At 38.0% G+C, this 20724-nt stretch overlaps 1 protein-coding gene across 1 annotated transcript in view; it reads right to left on the minus strand.

Annotated features, from left to right (window-relative positions):
- Positions 1–20724, minus strand: part of znf385c (zinc finger protein 385C) — a 140107-nt gene that overhangs the window by 22762 nt on the left and 96621 nt on the right. Inside the window, exons 3-4 of the mRNA XM_036590549.1 lie at positions 4570–4712; positions 34–138 (exon numbers count right to left, since the gene is read on the minus strand). Of these exons, the coding sequence (XP_036446442.1) occupies positions 34–138; positions 4570–4712 (248 nt within the window). The remainder of the gene's footprint in view (positions 1–33; positions 139–4569; positions 4713–20724) is intronic.

Here is a 20724-nt window from a genome sequence, read left to right on the forward strand (position 1 = left end):
AAAAATCAAGCCACCAGCCCACTGAGTACTGACCGTGGAGTTGAAGCGGAGATGGCAGATATTGCAGGAGATAACCTGCTTCTTCTTCTGAGGAACGCCAAAGGTGTGATTAATAACAGCCTTCTGTACAGGGTCCATCTGCGAGAGAGAGAGGGAGAGAGAGGGGGAGAGACGATAAAAACAACAGGGTAAGAGAATGTGTCTAAAAATCTCCATGAATCTCATGCAAAGGACAAATTATGATGAAGAATTACAAAGTCCAGAATGCAGGAACAGCATATATTGACTCTCCTCTATTCTCTCTTTCTCTCTCTGTCTATAAGACTCCTACGATTTGTCCAGCTCCTGCTTGGTCCCCACTTCTTTGGCTTCTCCACACAAAAGCACCACAAAAGCTCACACTGCAACTTTAAACCCTTCACCCAGGGGACGGGGACTTTCCCCCAGCAAACGTATGCCATGGGAACACACACTGCCCAGCAGCAGCCTGTTGCAGCCTCCTGGACCACCGTTTGCTTTAGGACCCCAAGAATGTGTGCATTGTCAAGCCGCAGTCATGCCTGACCGTCTGGGATGCAGCCAGCACTCTGTGTGTGTTAAAGACACCCATTGTTGAGCCGTGATAAAGCAGAGACTCTTAAGGTAGACGTGACCTCAGTGGAGAAACTAAAGAGAAGAGAAATGCTTCTAATATTATAGCAATAAAATATATGAGTGACGGTTCCACCAAAAAATGCTTGGAATCTTAAGTTAGCTTGTTTATTTTGTTTTTATTTAGTCTTATTCAAGACTAATGTAAAGCTTACAGTCCCCCAGGTTAGCACTGTGTATACTGTAACTTAAACTCTGTATGGCACAAAATATTAGATAAGTGTTACTATACTTACAATCATACGTAATAATTTGGGCATCCTGATCAAATGACGTTCTTCTGATTTTCTAAGTGACAATAACATCCTCTACAGTGAACACACTTCTGCATATTTTAATACATAATTACTGTTTATTTGTTCAACATATTGTGCAAAGGTTATGGTGCAATGTATATTTTATGTTTGATTTTTTTCCAATATGTTATCTCAAAAAATAAAAATTATGCACTCAAATTTGCAGGAAAATGCCATTTTTGAATGTGTTCTCTATAGAGGATGGATTAACTTGCTTTCACTTAGAAAGTCAACAAATGTCAGTGTGTCATTAAAGTACTCTAAGATTATTCTTTTTTCCCCTCTTGCAAGCTGAGGTCCAACACATTTCCACTGTGTTTTTCAAATCACTGTAAAACGATAATTCATCTTTGTGCAGTGACCAGTACCACCCACTAGTCACATGGACAGAGTTTGCTAAAAAGACTCGCTGGTGTGAGTTACATAGAAGTGTGGTCAGTTTATGTCCAGCATGCCCTGACTCTTAATTTTGTGTGTTAAAACTATGAAAGCATGATCAGAATCAACCAAGATGGGATTCTGCAGATTTTTACTCCAAAAAAACAATCTGCAAACGCTCAGTTTGCTATTTTTATCTTGGCCATGTTGAAATTTTATGAGGTAAATAATGTGAGTCAGGTAAGTTCACTTGCGCTGTATTTGAATGCTGCTGTAACAAAACGTTATAGCATAATCATTAAATAGCCAGTCGCCTCTTACTTTTAATGTAGCACTTTATTTGATCCATATGATTTAAACAGGCAACTGATTTTCCATTAATATATTTAAACATTAACGTTAAAGGTAAATTAAAGAGCAAATACTGCTATTTATATTATCACTTTGGTTCATAGAAAGTACTGGAAATATGCTAAAATGTTTTTGTTCATTTAGGCCACACAGTGTGAGATTCATGTTTGATTAAAACAAAAGGCTAATAAAAATCAGCCGGGAAACAGCCATCTGCCATTTCAGCTGCGCAGAGGTTGGAATTGGCCATATATACTTGAGTATGTTTGAGTATTGATACTTTTTTACTTTCAGTTAAGTTTATTTTTGTGTTCATACTCCAACATATATTGTGTAAGATTTTGACACTCATACTTAAGTACAGTTGTCCACCCTTGCACTGTATGGCGTACAGGTGTCTATAAAAAAAAAAAAAACTGCAGCAGCAAATTGTTTGTTCATTTTAATAAATAACACTATGTACTGTGTCAGAAACCACATAAGCAAGTCTGTTTAAGAGAACTTAACAACTCGACAAAAGGACAAAGGAAAAGACGGATGGAGAGAAAAAGAGATGAAGGGAGAGGAGATGCAGCTCATACAGTGTATTTCAGTTAGGATGCTGTGTTAGCTCTCTCGGACCAGAAAACGTGCCTGAGTGCAGACAACAGATGCTCCGTTGAGTGTCTAAAAACGTAAAAACAGGCAAAGACAGAAGTCTGATTTCTTCACTTGAATTTGAACTGTAAAAAAAAACATAAACTCTCCTGTTCCAGCTGTGCGCTTGCCTCCTAGACACACTTCTATCTTGTCAGTCCACTTTGTAGATGTAAAGTCAGAGACGATAGCTCATCTGCTGCTGCACTGTTTGTGTTGGTCATCCTCTAGTCCTTCTTCAGTGATCACAGGATGCTGCCCACAGGACGCTGTCGGCTGGATATTTTTGGTTGGTGGACTATTCTCAGTCCAGCAGTGACACGGAGGTGTTTAAAAACTCCAGCAGCGCTGCTGTGATAGATCCACTCAGACCAGCGCAGCACACACTAACACACCAGAATGGTGAGAATGATCCACCACCCAAATAGTACCTGCTCTGTGAGGGTCCATGGGGGTCCTGACCACTGAAGAACAGGGTAAAAGGGGGATAACAAAGTATGCAGAGAAACAGATGGACTACAGTCTGTAATTGTAGAACTACAAAGTGCACCTATATAGTAAGTGGAGCTGATAAAATGGACAATGAACATAGAAACGAGGTGGTCATAATGTTATGCCTGATCAGTGTATATATATATATATATATATATATATATATATATATATATATATATATATATATATATATATATATATATATATATATATATGTATATCTATAACAGTGAAGCGAGTATTTATTGTGCAAGCATGCTGGCACGTGCACATGACAACAGATGCAGACAGATGCAGAAGTATAACCAAACCTTAAGAATGGAGGTGAGGAGCAGAAGAGGAGAAGGACGAGGTCACTGACAGCTACTTTGTAACCGAGACAGGTGCATTTATCACTGCAGTGTGTGACACATACTGAGCCTTATCTGATTGGAGGAGGAACATGACTCTCAGCCTATTTGAGTCTGCGTATCTGTGTGTGTAGCTCTGTTATTTTTTATTATGTGATAGTTGAGGGTGCAAGGTGAACACAAACAGAGTGCCAGAGCTCAGTCTGATAATAATAACACAATCATGAACAAACTGGCCAATCCAGGGTGACCAGATCACAACTGACTTCAGAACAGAGGCACTGCTTTTGCACGACAATGCTGGGCTCCAGAAGACAGTGCGGGTGATAATTGAAGTAGTGTATTCAATTACCTTGATTTATGAAGAGTCATTATGTGCAGGATTGTTGGGGGGGATTTTCTTCCCAAATTCGGCCATTGCCGATTCCCACATGTAAGATAGGTTTCCTCCTATCACAAGATGCTACCGAGCTAGGAGGACAAAGGCTATAGCCAGAAAAATACTTCAAGCAAGGACGTGAACAAAGATGCTTTGAGCTACGCAGACGCGGTTTTGCGCATTGTTGCATTCAAAAATGTGTCATGACACAAATTATGATGCAACACAAGCGTGAGCTGCATTCTGAGCGTTACAGCAGGGGGTGCTAGAGCGACAGCCAAGCGTGGCCAAGCAGCATTGTATCACTAGCGTGCTTTCTCAGCTAAGGTAGTTGACTCGAGTGTTTGCTAGCATGGTGGGAGAAAGAGCGTGATCCTGCCCACCCAGAGAAAGTGAGGCCAGTTTTGCTCTCTTGGACTGCTGGCTACTGAATGCTGGCACCTCCAGGGGATATCACCCAACAATACGGACAACGCTTAGACCGTAGTGCCACTCAGAAGCCAATGCAGCCAAATTTTTTAATTATCTTGCTGTAAATCTGTAGTAGTAAATCAGTAATGAGTTTAGACAAAAATCATATTTCAAATACCCCCCTTCCGCAAAAGTAGTTGATCAGCCTAGACCAGGCAAACTGGGGACCTTCTGGGCCAAAGTGATGCAGAGATTAGCATATACCCTCATCTTACGCTCTGAATTCAGTTCATGAAGGCCTTGCTAATTAGCTGATGAGCTGAATCAGGTGTGTTTATTGAGGCAGTGTGCTGAAGTCTGCAGTGTTTTGGCCTGTAAGGGCTGGAGCTTGACACATGTGGCCTAGATGTTTAATGTCTGAAATTTGCTCTTTTAGTTTTGGACAACAGCTACAAGCCAAACTTAGCTAAGAAGTAAATGAAGCTTGTACTACACACAGTCATGCCTTAAACAGCAACATAAAAAATGGATTTTTTCACTTAACCATTCCTTTAATTTACCATCACTATAAAATATTTAAGCATGTTTGAATGTAAAAACAGTTTCCTTTTGAAAGACTCACAGTATTGAAGTTAGGGAAGAGGCTGAGGGGGGAGGAGCCATTGAGCCTGAATGGCAGGAAGTTCTTGAGGTCCATAGGCGTCTGTAGTGGACGACCCTGCACGGGCAGCGCAGCCAGCAGGGGGCTGCCCTGAGCTGCCGTACCTGCACACACAACAAAAACAACCAATCAGAGAGGAGTTAAAACCTGCAAGGGGCCAATCAGAGAGAACAGATATACGCAGGGACAAATCAGAGAGGGCAAAGACTCAGTGGCAAAATCAAGGAGGATATTGTGCAGTTAGCTAACATTAATAATGTAGTTTTAGAGGTTAAAACACTAACAAAAAGGTGAAAAGAGAACACAAAGTAGAACACAAGTCATTGAGATAGAAGCATCTAAATCAGAGCTAACCAGAGTGGTGCCCATGGCCCAAGGAAGCTCGCAAGGGCATTGATTTGGCCACCACATGCTTTTTGCTTTGGCTCACCATGACGAAACACTGCACCTTGATCTAAATAAATAACATCAAAATGAAAAATAATAGCTAGGTAGTAACATTAAGTTATTATTGCTGTTTTTTGTTCTGTTCTTTTCTGTTATTTAACACAATTTCTTTACATTTTCTAACTGCTGTTATTGTATTTATTTATGTAAAGAAAATGATTTAACAAAGCCAAAAATTCTGAGATTTTTATTCAGTTAGAGTCACAAATTAACACGAAAACACAAGAAAACACATGAATAGGAACATACGTCACACAACAGTCATGCTTTATTGTTACTCTGATTAAGCAAAACAATAGTAAGTGCATTTCAAATGAATGAAAAAAACATAGTGGTAGAAAACAGAACTGGACACACAAGCTTAATGCAGGACCATATTTTATTTAAAAAATGAATTCAATAACAATTATCCAAATAAAGCTCACATGCCATGAGAATGGTGCTGGTGTCTGTGGGAGCAACAGAGCGTGCGAGTGGCAGCTGCAGCCATATATTACTGACACAATCCGGGAATTTGAGATTGAAATAAACTATGAACAGAAAGACTGAAAACCATCAAGTGACCACAGAACATTATCACATTTCTCATTAAAGCCTAATTAGAAACTGATCGAAATCATTCAACATCCTGTCAGTGTGGATATAAATGCTAATCAATAAGTGTAAAAATGACCACACACACTTACATGCATGAATGCACATGTAAGAAGACACACACACACACACACACATGCACACACACACGCACAATTAATCAATGAGCTATCGGCTCTGGAGTGAACTGACTTGTGAAGAGTAATAGACTGTGGGGATGTGTGTGTGTGTGTGTGTGTGTGTGTCTGCAGGGATGTGGTGTTTTTAATGGAGCAAGGATGTAGAGGTTTCTCATTTTCCGGTTGGGTGAGTCTGACATCCAGGAGCACTCCTTATGGCTTACATACTTACCCTACCATACAGATCAATCACACACACACACACACACACACACACACACACACACACACACACACACACAAACGTGCAGCAAGGCTTGGCCGATATGGAAAAAACATAATGATGCTTGTAGAAAAGTTCATCATGCCACGTTTAAAAATTATTATGAAAAACTGTCAACACATTTAATACAAAAACACAGAAGAGCTTTCTGTGATTTAAAATAACAATTTACCATGACAATGTTTCCATTCAAAACCTAACTACAAGTTAGGAGGATATTTCTGAGGAGATTAGATATAAGATAATCCTCTTGCATAAAAAAGGAGAAAGTCAAAAGAAAATAGCAAAAACAGGAGCTTCCAAAGCTAGAAAAAAAAGATGATACAGGAAAATGGGACTCCTAACAACCATGCAAGACCTGGTAGACCACCAAAACTGTCTCTTATTTAAGCTTTCATCTTTGAGAGCGAGGATAAATTAAGCTCCACTCTTGATTCAGATCTGAAAACATCTACACTATTATTGTCTATTCTTCCACTGTGAGAAGACAACTTAATGCTATAGGTCTGAAAAGATGTGTAGCTGTCAAGAAGCACTAACATAGAAAAGAAATAGACAAAAAAACACTTGCAAATCAAACAAAAAAGCTGCTAGTGTTTTCAGAACAATGGACTGACCACCCCAGAGTCCAGGACATTACTGAATGTGTTCAGGATTTTTTGGCTCGTACAAAGCCGAAAATGCAACAAACATCTAAGACTGAACTTTGAAGGTGTAGAAAGATATCTCTGCAGATTTCTTTAAAAATTGAAAGCAAGTGACCTGAAAAAATGGAAGCTGTAATAAAGGTACAGTGTGGACACTAAACACTGAAACACTTGACACAGTGTTTTAGTTGTTGAGGCCTCTGTGTATTCTTCTGTTAAATATATTATCACTGTCAGATCAAAACCTTGCATCTTCAAAATAGTAACTTTACAAAAGAAAGTGTTTAGAATTTTGCACAGTACTGAATATATATGAAGGGTTTTGTTTTAAAATGTATGATGGACCACTTTCTTTCATGATATACACCACATTTACACTATGCTACATTTACACAGTATTATAATATACACAATAAAACAATAGAGCAAAGATGCCTGGCCAAACAAAAGGACATATTTTATTAAAGATTATTGCCATCAATTCTAATATTTCAAAACCAATACAGTTAATTGCCATTTCAAGGCCCATCACCATTCATCAATTCATTCCTACAGCCCTACTATTCAATATACATCACACCTATATCCTATATAGAAGTACCTTTGTCTCTCTCTCTCTCCCTCTCTGTCTGCTGCTCTGTCTCTGTCACAGTTAGATAAACAAAGCCTGATGAAGTTCATTAGTAACAATTACGACAAGGACAAAATAATAAAACCAAGGGGATGTTTGTGTGGGGGCTGAGTTTAGACCTAAAGCCACACATAACCTCATTCCATCACTTTGCTTTACCCTCTGCTAGTGCTTCACTGTGCGTGTGTGTGTGCACTCTGTACAAGGATACACTACAAAAGACCACTCACACGTGTCCTCTAATTTTTTTGAGGTGTTCCTATTTTCGTGCATGAAGAAACAAATATGCACACGCGCACACACACACACACACACACACAAACACACACACACACAAGGGAATGTAAGGGAGAAATTAGGGAGGAGTTTGAGTTTTTAAATAGTCACAAAAGTTCCAGTAAATTTGATTCTGTTTGAAGTTTTTTGATTAAGCAATTTAGCTTCTCTATAACATTCTCATATTTAAGATTCATGAGATGTCTGAACTCTATTTTCTATCAGAGGGCAGTGTAGAAAAAAAAATGAAAAATTGATATCAAGGTATAATTAAGATTACTGATGGTTTCAGTATCTATCACAGTATAGTGTGTTTATGTAGTTTTTTTTCAAATTAAACCATTTTGGATGTTTAAGTAAAGATTTTTTATAGACTAACATCAGCGTATTATTCTAGATGTCCCCTTCATTATTTATAAGAACCATGTTTAACAAGTGAAGTAAATCTAAAATATTTTTTTCTGGTGAAGTAGAAAAAAAAAGAAATTAACAATACGCAGAGAGATGTTAATATGCAACTGTAATGATATAAATGTGTACATAAAGCCCAAAGTGGCTTCTCTGAACCTGCAAAAAAACAGTGCTGAATGTTGTTTTACATGCAAAAGTCATTTGTCTCGTATGTGCGTCTCTTCTACTCAAGCTTTAATCTACGATCGTCAGACACTGCAGGAATTTAGTAAATATTACAAGCAGTTCACACTATCAGCTTTAGCAGAGAAGCTGCTGAGCTTCTCTCAGCTTGTAAGCCAAGGCCGTGGCATCGCCTGAAGCAGCTGGCTGAGCGAAGAGCGCCATAGGCGGTACACAGAAAGCTGGCAGAGTCATCATGCTAGGCTAATAGCTAACAGGTTACCCCAAGAGACTGGCCTTTCCTTCCACTCTTTTCTCCCCGTTAACTCATTAACTCAATACAATCTGATCTCTACTCCTTCACTGTTTTTAAGCTAACTGTTTTTAAGCTAACCTAGTTAACATTACTAGGTTAGTATGTAGTATGTAAGTTAGGAATTATGAAGTGAAGTAAGATTATTAAGTTATGACTAAACATTAGCAGAGATGAAAACATGTGCTTAGCATTTGTCTGTGTATCTTAAAGATTTCCTGCCTTTTTTCTGTCTAAATTTCAAGTCACATACGGAGTCGCGATTTAATGTAGTACAGTAACAGTAAGATGCAGAGTTTGGACACTGCATGTCACTTATCTGATTAATCTGGTAGCCTGTATGTGGAGGGAGTCTTTTGAATACTTTTTGAATAATGCCTACAAATTCCAGTATCATTTGATGGAAATTTCCACTCTCAATATAAATAAGGCAAAACACTGATGTCAAATAATGCCATGTGGTAGCACATAAAAACAGAGCAGAACTTTAGCAAAAAATTGACAATATGTAAGCACCTATGTGTATTAATATGTCCAATGGCATGTTAGTGAAAGTACCTTTATATTTTTCATTCTTTTCTAATTTGATACAAAGAATCAACATGTGATCTTAGATCTGCAGATACTGACTTTCTGCAGATACCTGTAAAATTTTTGTAATATTTTCATGAATGTGGAGAATTTGTAAATATGGGCTTTAACAACAGCATGCACGCTGATAAGAATAATAATAATAATAATAAGAAGAACAATAATAACTTGATTTCTAGAGCACTCTTCATACCAGTGGCAGCCCAAAGTGTTTTACAGACAGGTGATAAAGCTTGACAGCAATAGAAGAAACTATGAGTATTAATTTAAAATCCTATAAGGCAATGACACAGATCAAATTAAATAATAAATACCAAAGAGATGTAGATTTTAATTAAATGCTAAGTTAGAGATGTTTTCAAATGTTTCTTAAAAGTGAACGCTGAGCCTGACTGTCTCATAAAAGGCTGAACTGAGTTCCAGGTTAGAGGCATAATAATTGAAAGAGTCTCTCTATGTTTTCTGTATTTTACAGGTATCTGCAGAAAGTCAGTATCTGCAGATCTAAGATCACATGTTGAAACATTAACAGAGAGACATTCGGCTCTAAGGTCATTTAGAGCCTTGAAAACTATAACAGAACTTTACAGGAAAAGGAAAAAACATATTTTACATTTAATGTAAGTCAATGGAACCAGACTTTTTTCCAAGTCATTGGGGGCCGTTTCTTTTAGTCCATTCATCATGAAATTTACGCACAATGTAAAGAGCAACAGGCATTTTCAAATTATGTCAAAAGCTGAAATTACAAAAATGAAGCTACTAAGTTTTCTTCCGACAACAGCGAGATATATATATATATATATATATATACAAACTTAAACTTAAACTCAGTAACCAAAAAGAAATGATTTTACTCTTTCAGTTTTAAACAAATTATCATGGAGCTTTTGTAAATAAAGTCAGGATCATTTTGTTGCTCTTGTAGGTTAGTCCTGCCTTTTCCTAGTCAGGACGTTTTTGTCCTGTTTTGGTATCATCATGAAGACGTTTGGCCCTCATAATGTGCTGAAGCACTCGGTGAATGTAATGTATTAATGTCTAAAGGATACAGTGAAGTCAAAAGGCACCATGTGTTAGTGCATAAAAAAAGAGCCAGTAGAATTTGACAAAACCTGACTCTCAAACACACACACATAAACACACACACACATATACACACACACATATACACACACACACACTCACACACACACACACACACACACACACACTCACACACTCTCTCTTGCTCTTTTTCTTTCCTGACAAGTTGAGTTGAAAGGCATAATCATGATTTTCAGAGTAGCAATTAGCTGAGACTGCAGCCCCAACCCCCTTCACACACACACACAGCCCAGCCCAGCTGCTCTCGCTCTCCAGCTCTGTCTTTTCCATCTTCTTTTCTTCGTAAGATATCTTACTCATTTTCTCAATTTTGCTTTTCTTCCTGTAACTGTGATGGTTGTAACTGCATTATAATGTTTCATTGACTTACATTAAAGGTAAAGTAGGATTTTTCCTTCTCCTTGAAGTTCTCATTTTGGAGATATGAGGTTTTCTTCCAACATCAGAGATATATATGTATGTATTTACAAGGGTTTGTGTCAGAAACTGGAAAGAGCACAAATCTCTCTATGCTGGTTTATTCGTTGTGTTTTTTTTTTTGTTTGTTTCTTTCTTCCTCACCATTTTTTTTAACTGAAAGGGCAAAACTATTTCTCTTTGGTTACTAAAGTTAATGTTAAGGTAAGATTGGAAATTCTCATGACCCATAGGTACTTATATATAAATATATAATACATAAGGGACATTATTATTACATATAGATACTCGATTTTTCAGGAGATATTCCTAAAAAGATTAGATATAGGAGAGTCCACCTGAATAAGCAAGAGGAAAGTGGGGAAAAAAAGCACTTATAGCTTCAATAGGAGAGGAGAAAGAGAGGAGAAAATCAATCTCCACTCTTTGCCTCAGATCTGAAAAATCCACAAGCCCTTCTGACCATCCTGCCACTGTGAGAAGACAACTCAATGCTATGGGTCTGAAAGGATGTGCAGCTGTCAAAAACCACACTGAAAAGAGGACTGAACTTTGGAAATGTGGAAGAACATGCCTGCAGATTTCTTTAAAAAAAAGAAAGCAAGTCTCCTGAAAATAAAGGAAGCTGTAATAAAGATAAAAGGTGGACACATAAGTGTGTAATTCTCAGTTAAATTTATGATTTCTGCTTTCTTGACTTGTTTTCTTGAAATGATTAACTTGTACTTAATGGTCATTTGGAGTGGAAATCAAATAAATGACCAGTGATCTCTGACATTTGCACAGTACTGTTTAATGTAAGTATATATATATATTTCACATATATGTAACGTAAATACACCTACGTCCCGACACTGTATAAAAACAAACGTGTGTGTGTGTGTACGTGTGTGTGTGTGTGTGTGTGTGTGATTGTGCACATGCTAGACTGAAATCCTCTGGACTGAGGCATTGCCCATGTCTTGTGCATTTACATAACCTCAAGCATGCTCTCTCTCTCCCTCTCTCTCACACACACACACACACACACACACACACACACTCCTGTCACATTCTCTCTCATCTCAACATGGACTCAGAGCACTGCTGCCAGAGTCTAGTCTGTGTGTTTGTGTTTTCCTGTGTATATTTGACTCTTGCTTTTGTTTGTTTGTACCTGTACAGCACGGATACAGTAAGAGTCTGACAGAATAACAATTGGCTGTGAAAGACTGTATTGTAATGACCAAAACAGTGAAAGTATAAGATGATGAAAGAGAGAGAAGCTTCACTTGTTCAAAGCTTCACTGAGACAAACAAAAATGTATGAATTTCCAGATTTGCTAAATCACGTTCTTTACTTATCAAACAAATCACTGGGGTTTTCCAAGTCATTTTGGGCCGTTTCTTTTGATCAATTCATCAATGAATTTACACAACAGGCATTTTCAAATTATGTCAAAAACTGAAAAATGACAAAAATGGAGATATGATGTTTTGTTCGGACAGCAGCAAAATACAACAACTATGCTGAGGCCGAGGTGGATTTTGTTCTTTTGGGGCTCTAGACAAGACAGGAATGGGCCCCCGGATGCACATTTTTAATCTGAGTTGAGGCTCTGGCCTACCTACTAGTGCAACTGTCTTCACTGCGGAAAAAAAATCCTTGAAATAGTGGAAAGACCTTGAAACTAGTTGATAGATGTACTTTTTCTCTTTTTGAGAAGGTTGTAAAATATTCTACTATTTAACTACTTCTAGACATTGTTCACTTGTTTTAAGCAATTTTATTAAGTGAAATTATTTCACTACATTGGCAGACAGTTTTGTTTGTTTTAAGACATACGCTATACCTTCCAGTGTAGTGAGATTACTTTTTTCAAAAAGTTATAAATAAGGAAATCACTTTACATTCTGAGAGAAGTAATTAGTAACTTGTAATGGATTACTTTTCACTACCACTTGTAACGTAGTTCCCCCAACCCCTGGAGCAATCTGTACTGACATTAACACTAGCAGTATGCACGGTCTGCTGAGCCTGTGCAGCACTCTGTTGTGACAAAAATTGTTAGCTCTGGGAGTGAAACGACAAACATTTTGCTTTCCTCCCTTTTTTGCATTTCTCTGCTGCACTTGGATAAATTTTTCCCTCTGAACACTCAAAAAATGTCCTCTTCACAATGTTAATCGCCTTGTTCTTATTAGTCTGTCTTAATGCAGTTGTGTCATCATGTCACAGCATGGAACAGTCCATTATAAATAATCACTACAATCACACATTACAGCTATTTTTACAATGTATATACATTATGAAATAGGTTATTTAACATCAACATATACAGAATATCTAGTTTGTATTTTATAGGGCACTTGGCTCATGGGGGCCCTAAGTGGCTGCCTACCTTTGCCTAGTGCTAAGAGGAATAACATTATTCATAAAGAAGAAGAGATTAAACAGCAGACATTTCGGCATTAGCTTTGAAGGGATAAAGGAATGCCTAGCCTTTCAGTCATTTGCTGCATCTGTAGCAGAAGGTCAGTTTATAATGGACAATAATGTTGACGTGCTTCTCTGTGCTTAGTTAAGAAAAAGAAAATACTTAATCAAAAACACATTTATGATATGAAGCCAATGGGGACTTGCTTGTCTGAGTATTTCAAGTACAGCAGCTAGAGAGTAGGTGGTAAAATGATGGAGTATTTCTGTAATTTGGACATTATTGAGGGGGTACTAAGGGCAAGGAGTGGCCTCAGTCAGATACTGTTAATAAGATCATTACACAAACTGACCAAACTGTACTGCAGGCCACAGCAGTGTCCAGCACACTCTCTCTCTCTCTCTCTCTCTCTCTCTCTCTCTCTCTCTCTCTCTCACACTCACACACACACACACACACACACACACACACACACTCACAGAGGTATGTACATGAGGAATCACTCATACTGTTAATGACAGATGACTACTTCACACCTCATTTCTCCATGCTGGGTCATGCTGGGATTTAAACCTCAGAGTCGTTATGGGTGCTGGCCTGTTTGATGCCCTTACTACTACCCAGATGTTTCCTCCAATGCTCTAGTTACTGCAATAAAACATGTCTTTCATTATTCACTTGTACTCCTGTTTCTCAATTTCTCAAACTGCAAGTTAATCATTCAGTTATGAATCTTAAGGCTCATTATTCGGTATTTTATATATATATATATATATATATATATATATATATATATATATATATATATATATATATATGTATATGAAACAAATGGAAACAATGATAGAAGTGTAGACTCTAACGTGTGTGTGTGCATGTGTACATCGGTGCTTCATTATGTGTTAAATTAAATGTTGCTGATGGAATTTGAGAAGTGTTTGTGATGAACCAAACTTTATTCTTCTTTAGACTAGTTCACATGATATCAACCACTTTTTCTGAAAATAAAAAAATCTTGCTACTTTTTATTGTATTTATGTTTATTTCTAGCTATTCTAATGATGAATTTCTAGCAAAAATGCATAGTATATAAGTATGTAATATTGCATATACATATAACATCAAGAAGCACATATTATTTCACATATGATATATAAATAAAACTAGAAAGACAATATAAACAGAAGAAGAAAAGCATCAAGCTGAGAGAAAGGTAAGAAAACATTGGTTTCGGTTTCAGTGTTAACCTATGAATAATTTACTGCAAGTATTATAAACTGCAAGTGTTTGCTAACTGCAGATATGCAAAATACTAGTGTTACGGCATCTAAATGAGAGTTATTAGAAGTTGCAGTTATTATCAGCAATAACAAATGCATGGTGTAATTTGATATTTTATATTTTATGTTTAATTTTTTTCTAAAACACAGCCAATAAATAGAAAAATAATAATAATAAATAATAATTCTCATGAAATTTTTGCACAACGTAAAGAACAGTTGCAGAGTTCAAATTATGCAGAAAACTAAAAAAAATCAATGAATTTTTTTTTTTTAGATGGAGATACTGTTTGGACAGGGAGAATGTGTTATATTTTATATAGTGTTTTGTCATTTTGTGTCATGGCTCCCTAATTAATGCAAGCATGGTAAAATGACTGTAACACATGGCCCCTAGTAGCTTATTACTGCTTAATAATCATAATAGCAGGCTATAGTACAATGACAGTAACAACTCTATTCTTCTAAGAGTTAAGCAATAAAAACTAGAACCTCTTCCATTCTCACACTGCGTTCTTTAAATATCTCCACTTTTCTTCCTTTGTGCTGTATAAATCTTCCAGAAGGCCACATTGTTGTTCCTCTCTCTTTCCCTTCATCCCCCCTCTCTTTTTGTCCTCTCCTTCCCCCTCCCTGCATCCCCCCCTCAGAACAGCGGGCGTAAAAAGATGAGTCTGCTACTTTTGATGAGGCGTAACCGCGCATGAAGAACATAATGAGGAATGAAATGATGGAGTGATTTCAGGCTCGGCTGAAGCTGCACATCATGGGCCGCAGAACGAGCACGCTGAATTAACCCAAGCACAAAAAGATCCTTCTATAAGCATGAGGTCATTCTGACGGTGAAATCCACAAATACAGCTCTGATTGGCTCCTGATACTGATTTAATCTCCTGGACCCAATAACACACAAGAAAGGATTTTACCAGGAATTTAATATTAAAAATGGCCACAGCACCAGCGCTCTCCTTCCTGCCTCTTATTTAGTTTAGACGTTTGTTTTCAATGTGGATGATCTGTTTCACATAAAAATACATGCTGTGCAAAAGTCTTAAGTATTTAACAAGTGTATATTGTAGCTGTCCAAAGAAAAACAAGTATCTCCAAAACAGCAACTTTACAGGAGAGGGCAAAACACTCTTACCTTTCAATGTAAGTCAATGTAAATAGATTTTATTCCAAGTGATTTTAGAGCATTTCTATTGGTCAATTCATCATGAAACAATGTAAACGACAGCTAGTGTGTTGAAATGATGTAGAAAAATGAAAATCGTCAAAAATGGAGATACATAGTTTTCTATGGACTACAACAATATATAAAGTTATTTATCTGTGCAGTAAGTATTTGTTAATTAAATTAAATCAGGCGCTGCTGATGGAACTGAAGAAATCCGTGCAGTGGCTGGAGAGCAATAAACCAGAAATCAAATCTGTAATCTTTTACCTGTATTTTTCTTTAAAAAATATCTTAATCTTGCAAATTTATAGTGTATTAATATTTATGGATTGTAATTTATGGATTATTTACAGACAAAAACGCACTTCTAAAATAAATAAATTCCAACTATTTTCATGACTGCCTAAAATTTTGTGTCTTACATACCGACGACTTATCATGCATGTTTATATGTGAGTTATAGGGCTAACAAATTGTACATGCGTGTTTTTTTTTTGCTTTGTACGTATGGTGGAAAAATTGCATGTGTGTGTGTGCATGTGTGTGCTCATACATGTGTGAACATATGTGCACAAGCATGTGTGCATGTGTGTCTGGGTGTGGATGTGTGCAAATGTTTCTGTACATGTGTCTATGTGTGTGGATGTCTGTGTCCATGTATGTGTAGGTAGATGTGTGTGCACATATGCATGTACGTGTGCACGTGTGTGTATCTGTGTGTGTGTGTTTGTACATGTGTGCGTATGTGTGCATGTTTATGTACGTGTGTGTGTTTAGTGCATGTGTGTTTAGTGTCAGTGTGTGCATGTGTGTACGTGTGTGCATATTTGTGTATATATATATATGCACGTGTGTTTACGTGTGTGTACATGTATGTGCATGTGTGTGTTCATGTGTGTGTATGTGTGCATGTCTGTGTACATGTATGTGTACGTGTGTGTACATGTGTGTTTAGTGTCTGTGCGTGCATGTGTGTGTATATATATGTGTGTGCATGTGTGTGTGCATGTGTGTGTGTACATGTTTTGTGTACACATGTACTGCACAGATATGGGTGTGTGTTTTTATACGTGTGCATGTGTGTATGTTTGTGTACATGTGTGTGTACATGTATGCATGTGTGTGTACATGTGTATGCTCATTAATTGTACAATGTGTTGAACAGATTTCACTCCAAGAATGAAGTGTGTGTGTTGGGTATTTGTCCAAATGTGTATGTGTATGTATGTAACACGAAAAGGAAAAAAAACACACCACTACACACACACACCACTACACACACACCAAAACAGACCTCTACACACACATGCACAAGCTCATCTACCTAGCACTGCGTGAGGCCTTTTCATAAAAGCATAAAAGACTATCAGGCTCTGTTACTGTCTCTCTCTCTTTTTTCTCTCTCTCTTTGCCTTTCATTCTCATTCTGTCTGATTCTTTCTCTCTGCATCTGCCTTTGTCTCTCTCTCTCTTTCTCTCTCTCTGGCTGTGACAGCATCCTCCTGCAGCCTGATTTCACGCCTGACTGAGCCCAGCCTGACCTGCCATCAGAAAATAGGACACACACTCACACACACACGCTCGTGTGTACATACACTCACACACCACACACATAAGCATGTGCGCACCTTAAAATCTACGTCACTGGTCACAGACGCAGCGCTCGTATAGATCTGCGTTCCAGCTCTGTCTGAATGCATGTGACTGCGATCAGAAATAAAAAGTTCCATTCATTACTAGGAGAGTGCGTGAGTGAAGAATTGGACCAAAGACCATGACTTATAAACACAACCCACAGCAGTGTTTTAGCCACTGCTTGCAGAGAACATCACTCACACACGCAGCCCCAACAAAGCAGCACCAGCACGCCATTTTGGGATTCTTCAGCAGAGGTCTATCATTTCTTTCCAGCGAATCATCACTGAGATGTAAGAAGGTGGGTTTTTTCTGCCATCATTCAAGCTGTATTTTTGTGAGGTTTCCCTGGTTAAATAAAAGACACATATATATATATACACCAGGCATAACATTATGACCACCTCCTTGTTTCTACACTCATTGTCCATTTTATCAACTCCACTTACTATATAGGTACACTTTGTAGTTCTACAATTACAGACTATAGTCCATCTCTGCATACTTTGTTAGCCCACTTTTACCCTGCTCAGTGGTCAGGACCCCCATGGACCCTCACAGAGCAGGTACTATTTGGGTGGTGGATCATTCTCAGCAATGCAGTAACACTGATGTGGTGGTGGTGTGTTAGTGTGTGTTGCGCTGGTCTGAGTGGATCAGACACAGCAGTGCTGCTGGAGTTTTTAAACACCTCAGTGTCACTGCTGGACTGAGAATAGTCCACCAACCAAAAATATCCAGCCAACAGCGTCCTGTGGGCAGCGTCCTACATAGTGCTAAAAACAGAATCCCAATACAATAATCTTGATTATTTTAAAGGTTTTCTTGAGCACATAAAAAGGGGAAATTTGTGATTTTAAAATTAACGTATAACTATTTGATAAAACTGATCTTTTATATCAATATCTGTATTAGATGAGGATCAGCTTACTTGCTCGCTATACGCAGTAAATGAATTTTAATCTTTCTGCATCTTCATTTTTATCTCTAGAATCAAACATTCTTTCATTTATAGTGCAATACTGTTTTAAAAATGTGATATTAAAACAGTAATGTCCATATCTTACTATAACATTGTTACTGGCCCCTCTTTCCCTATGGCACAAGTTTCACTCCGTTTCATAGTAAGATTTGGGTGTCAGTGTGGAACGGGTTTGTGCTGATGGGGAAAAAGGATGCTGGGGGTCAGCCTGAGGTCAGAGGGCTGGAAACGAGTGGAGCGAGTGATGAACAGCTCGATTAAACGATAAGATCTAAAGGCAGTCGGGTGAAGGCTGAGGTGCTGAAATGAAGTCTGCAGTCAATGAATGAAAGATGAATTCTCTCTGAGCTTTAAATACAATCAATAGTGTTAGTGGCAAGATGCAGTCAAGACAGAGGGAAGAGCAGCAAACTCTATCACACTCACTCACTCTCTCTCTCACACACACACACAAACACACACTGAGGGCACTGGCTCATACATATGTCCTACACGTATTATATAAATGTCAGGACCTATATGTAATAATAATGTCTCAGAAATGTATAGAATGTTCCGTATTTAATATGTCCACCTTTTCCCTGTATCACAGATTCCGTTCTTTTTGGGAAATGTGCTTTTTTAAAAAAGAAATCTGCAGGGTACATATATATATTTTTTCCACACCTCCAAAGTTCATTGTTAAAAGTTGGTTGCATTTTCTCCTTCTCATGATCCAAATAAAATCCAAGTGTTGGTCGTTCCATCGCTCTATCACCGGGAACTTCTTTGTTTGATAAGTACATCTTTGTCTTCTCAGCAGTTTGCTCGGGGTTATCTTGCTGAAGAATGAATTTTAAGTTCCTGCTTTTTTGTAACAGATGCAACTTGTACTTAACGGTCATATGGAGCGGAAATTAACCGAAAAAACTGGAAGGGTGGTCTCTGACTTTTGCACAGTACTATATGCAATAATAATTTGCCACATATCTTTTATATATAGGTATCTATATGTAATAATGTGCTCTGCATCTATTATACACATTTATAAAGTGGATAGGTCCTAAAATCTGATTGTCTGTGCCGCGTCCGAAGCCATTGTAAAAAATCCATGATATACTCACATCTATGACCGCCTCACAACAACTGAATTGTATATTACTACCACAGCATGAAAAACAACCCTTGTGCTGTTAATGGAATAATCTTTGACTCTCGCTGCCCACATAGACCACAGAGTATACTGATGAAGTAAGAACCAATTTTTTTGTTATAATTGAGGGGCTGATAACTTATGTTCTTAACTAGAACTAGGCTGGACAGCTACCTAACAGGCTAAAAGATAGCTAACAGCCTAAAGAAACCATCATTAATATCAAACACACACACACACACACACACACACACACACACACACACACACAGACACTGTTCAGTTACTCTGACAGCTTTTCTATCTTAAAGTCTATTTAATATCAGCACACCAAAGAGATCAATAAGACCACACAGCACAAACAACACCTTACCTCAGAGAGAGAGAGAGAGAGAGAGAGAGAGAAAAAAGGGAGAGAGTAAAGAGAGAGAGAGAGGGGAAAGAGGGAGAGAGAGAGAGAAAACGAAAGAAAGAGACAAGACAGAGACAAGGAGAGAGACAGGGAGAGAGACAGGGAGAGAGAGGGAGACTTAGACTAGTATTATTAGTAGTATTAGAAATGATACTAATATGATTATTTTCATTATTGTTATTATTATAATAATACAAGAATTATTAGTATTATTCGTTAAGTAGCTCTACATATTCGAGTAAGGAATGAAAACTAACAGTAAAAAAGTAGCAGTAATAATAATTATAATAATGGGAGGATAACAACAACAACAACAACAATAATAATAATAATGATAATAACAATAACAACAATAATAATATTAATAATGAGGTGGAAGGTCTGAAAGAGAAAATATTCACCAATTAAATAATAACACACATATATCACTAACAACATTTTGACCAGCTCACCACTTTTTCTCAAAACCAGAAATATTAGGAGTACTCTGATAAAACAATTCAACTCTACGCGTGATTCCACTGAGGCCTTCAACAGTTTTAGAGCGTCCACAACCTGCTCTTCAGACACCAATCTGAAGGACTTCCACATTGCTAACTTTGCTTGTTCCACTAAGAAATTAGTACATTTAAAACGTTGAGCTCTGGAGTATCTACAACCAAAAATAAACATAATTTGGGTGAACAAAACCCCCAGCCCTCTGAGTGCTCTGTCCAGGAGCTGAAACAGAGGACCTAGCCCACTGAGTGCTCTGTCCAGGAGCTGAAACAGAGGACCCAGCCCTCTGAGCGCTCTGTCCAGGAGCTGAAACAGAGGACCCAGCCCTCTGAGCGCTCTGTCCAGGAGCTGAAACAGAGGACCCAGCCCTCTGAGTGCTCTGTCCAGGAGCTGAAACAGAGGACCCAGCCCTCTCAGCACTCTGTCCAGGAGCTGAAACAAAGGACCCAACCCTCTCAGCACTCTGTCCAGGAGCTGAAACAGAGGACCCAGGCCTCTGAGCGCTCTGTCCAGGATCTGAAACAGAGGACCCAGGCCTCTGAGCGCTCTGTCCAGGAGATGAAACAGTGGACCCAGCCCCCTGAG

The sequence above is a fragment of the Colossoma macropomum genome, unplaced genomic scaffold (assembly GCF_904425465.1).
Source record: "Colossoma macropomum unplaced genomic scaffold, Colossoma_macropomum, whole genome shotgun sequence".
NCBI lineage: Eukaryota > Metazoa > Chordata > Actinopteri > Characiformes > Serrasalmidae > Colossoma > Colossoma macropomum.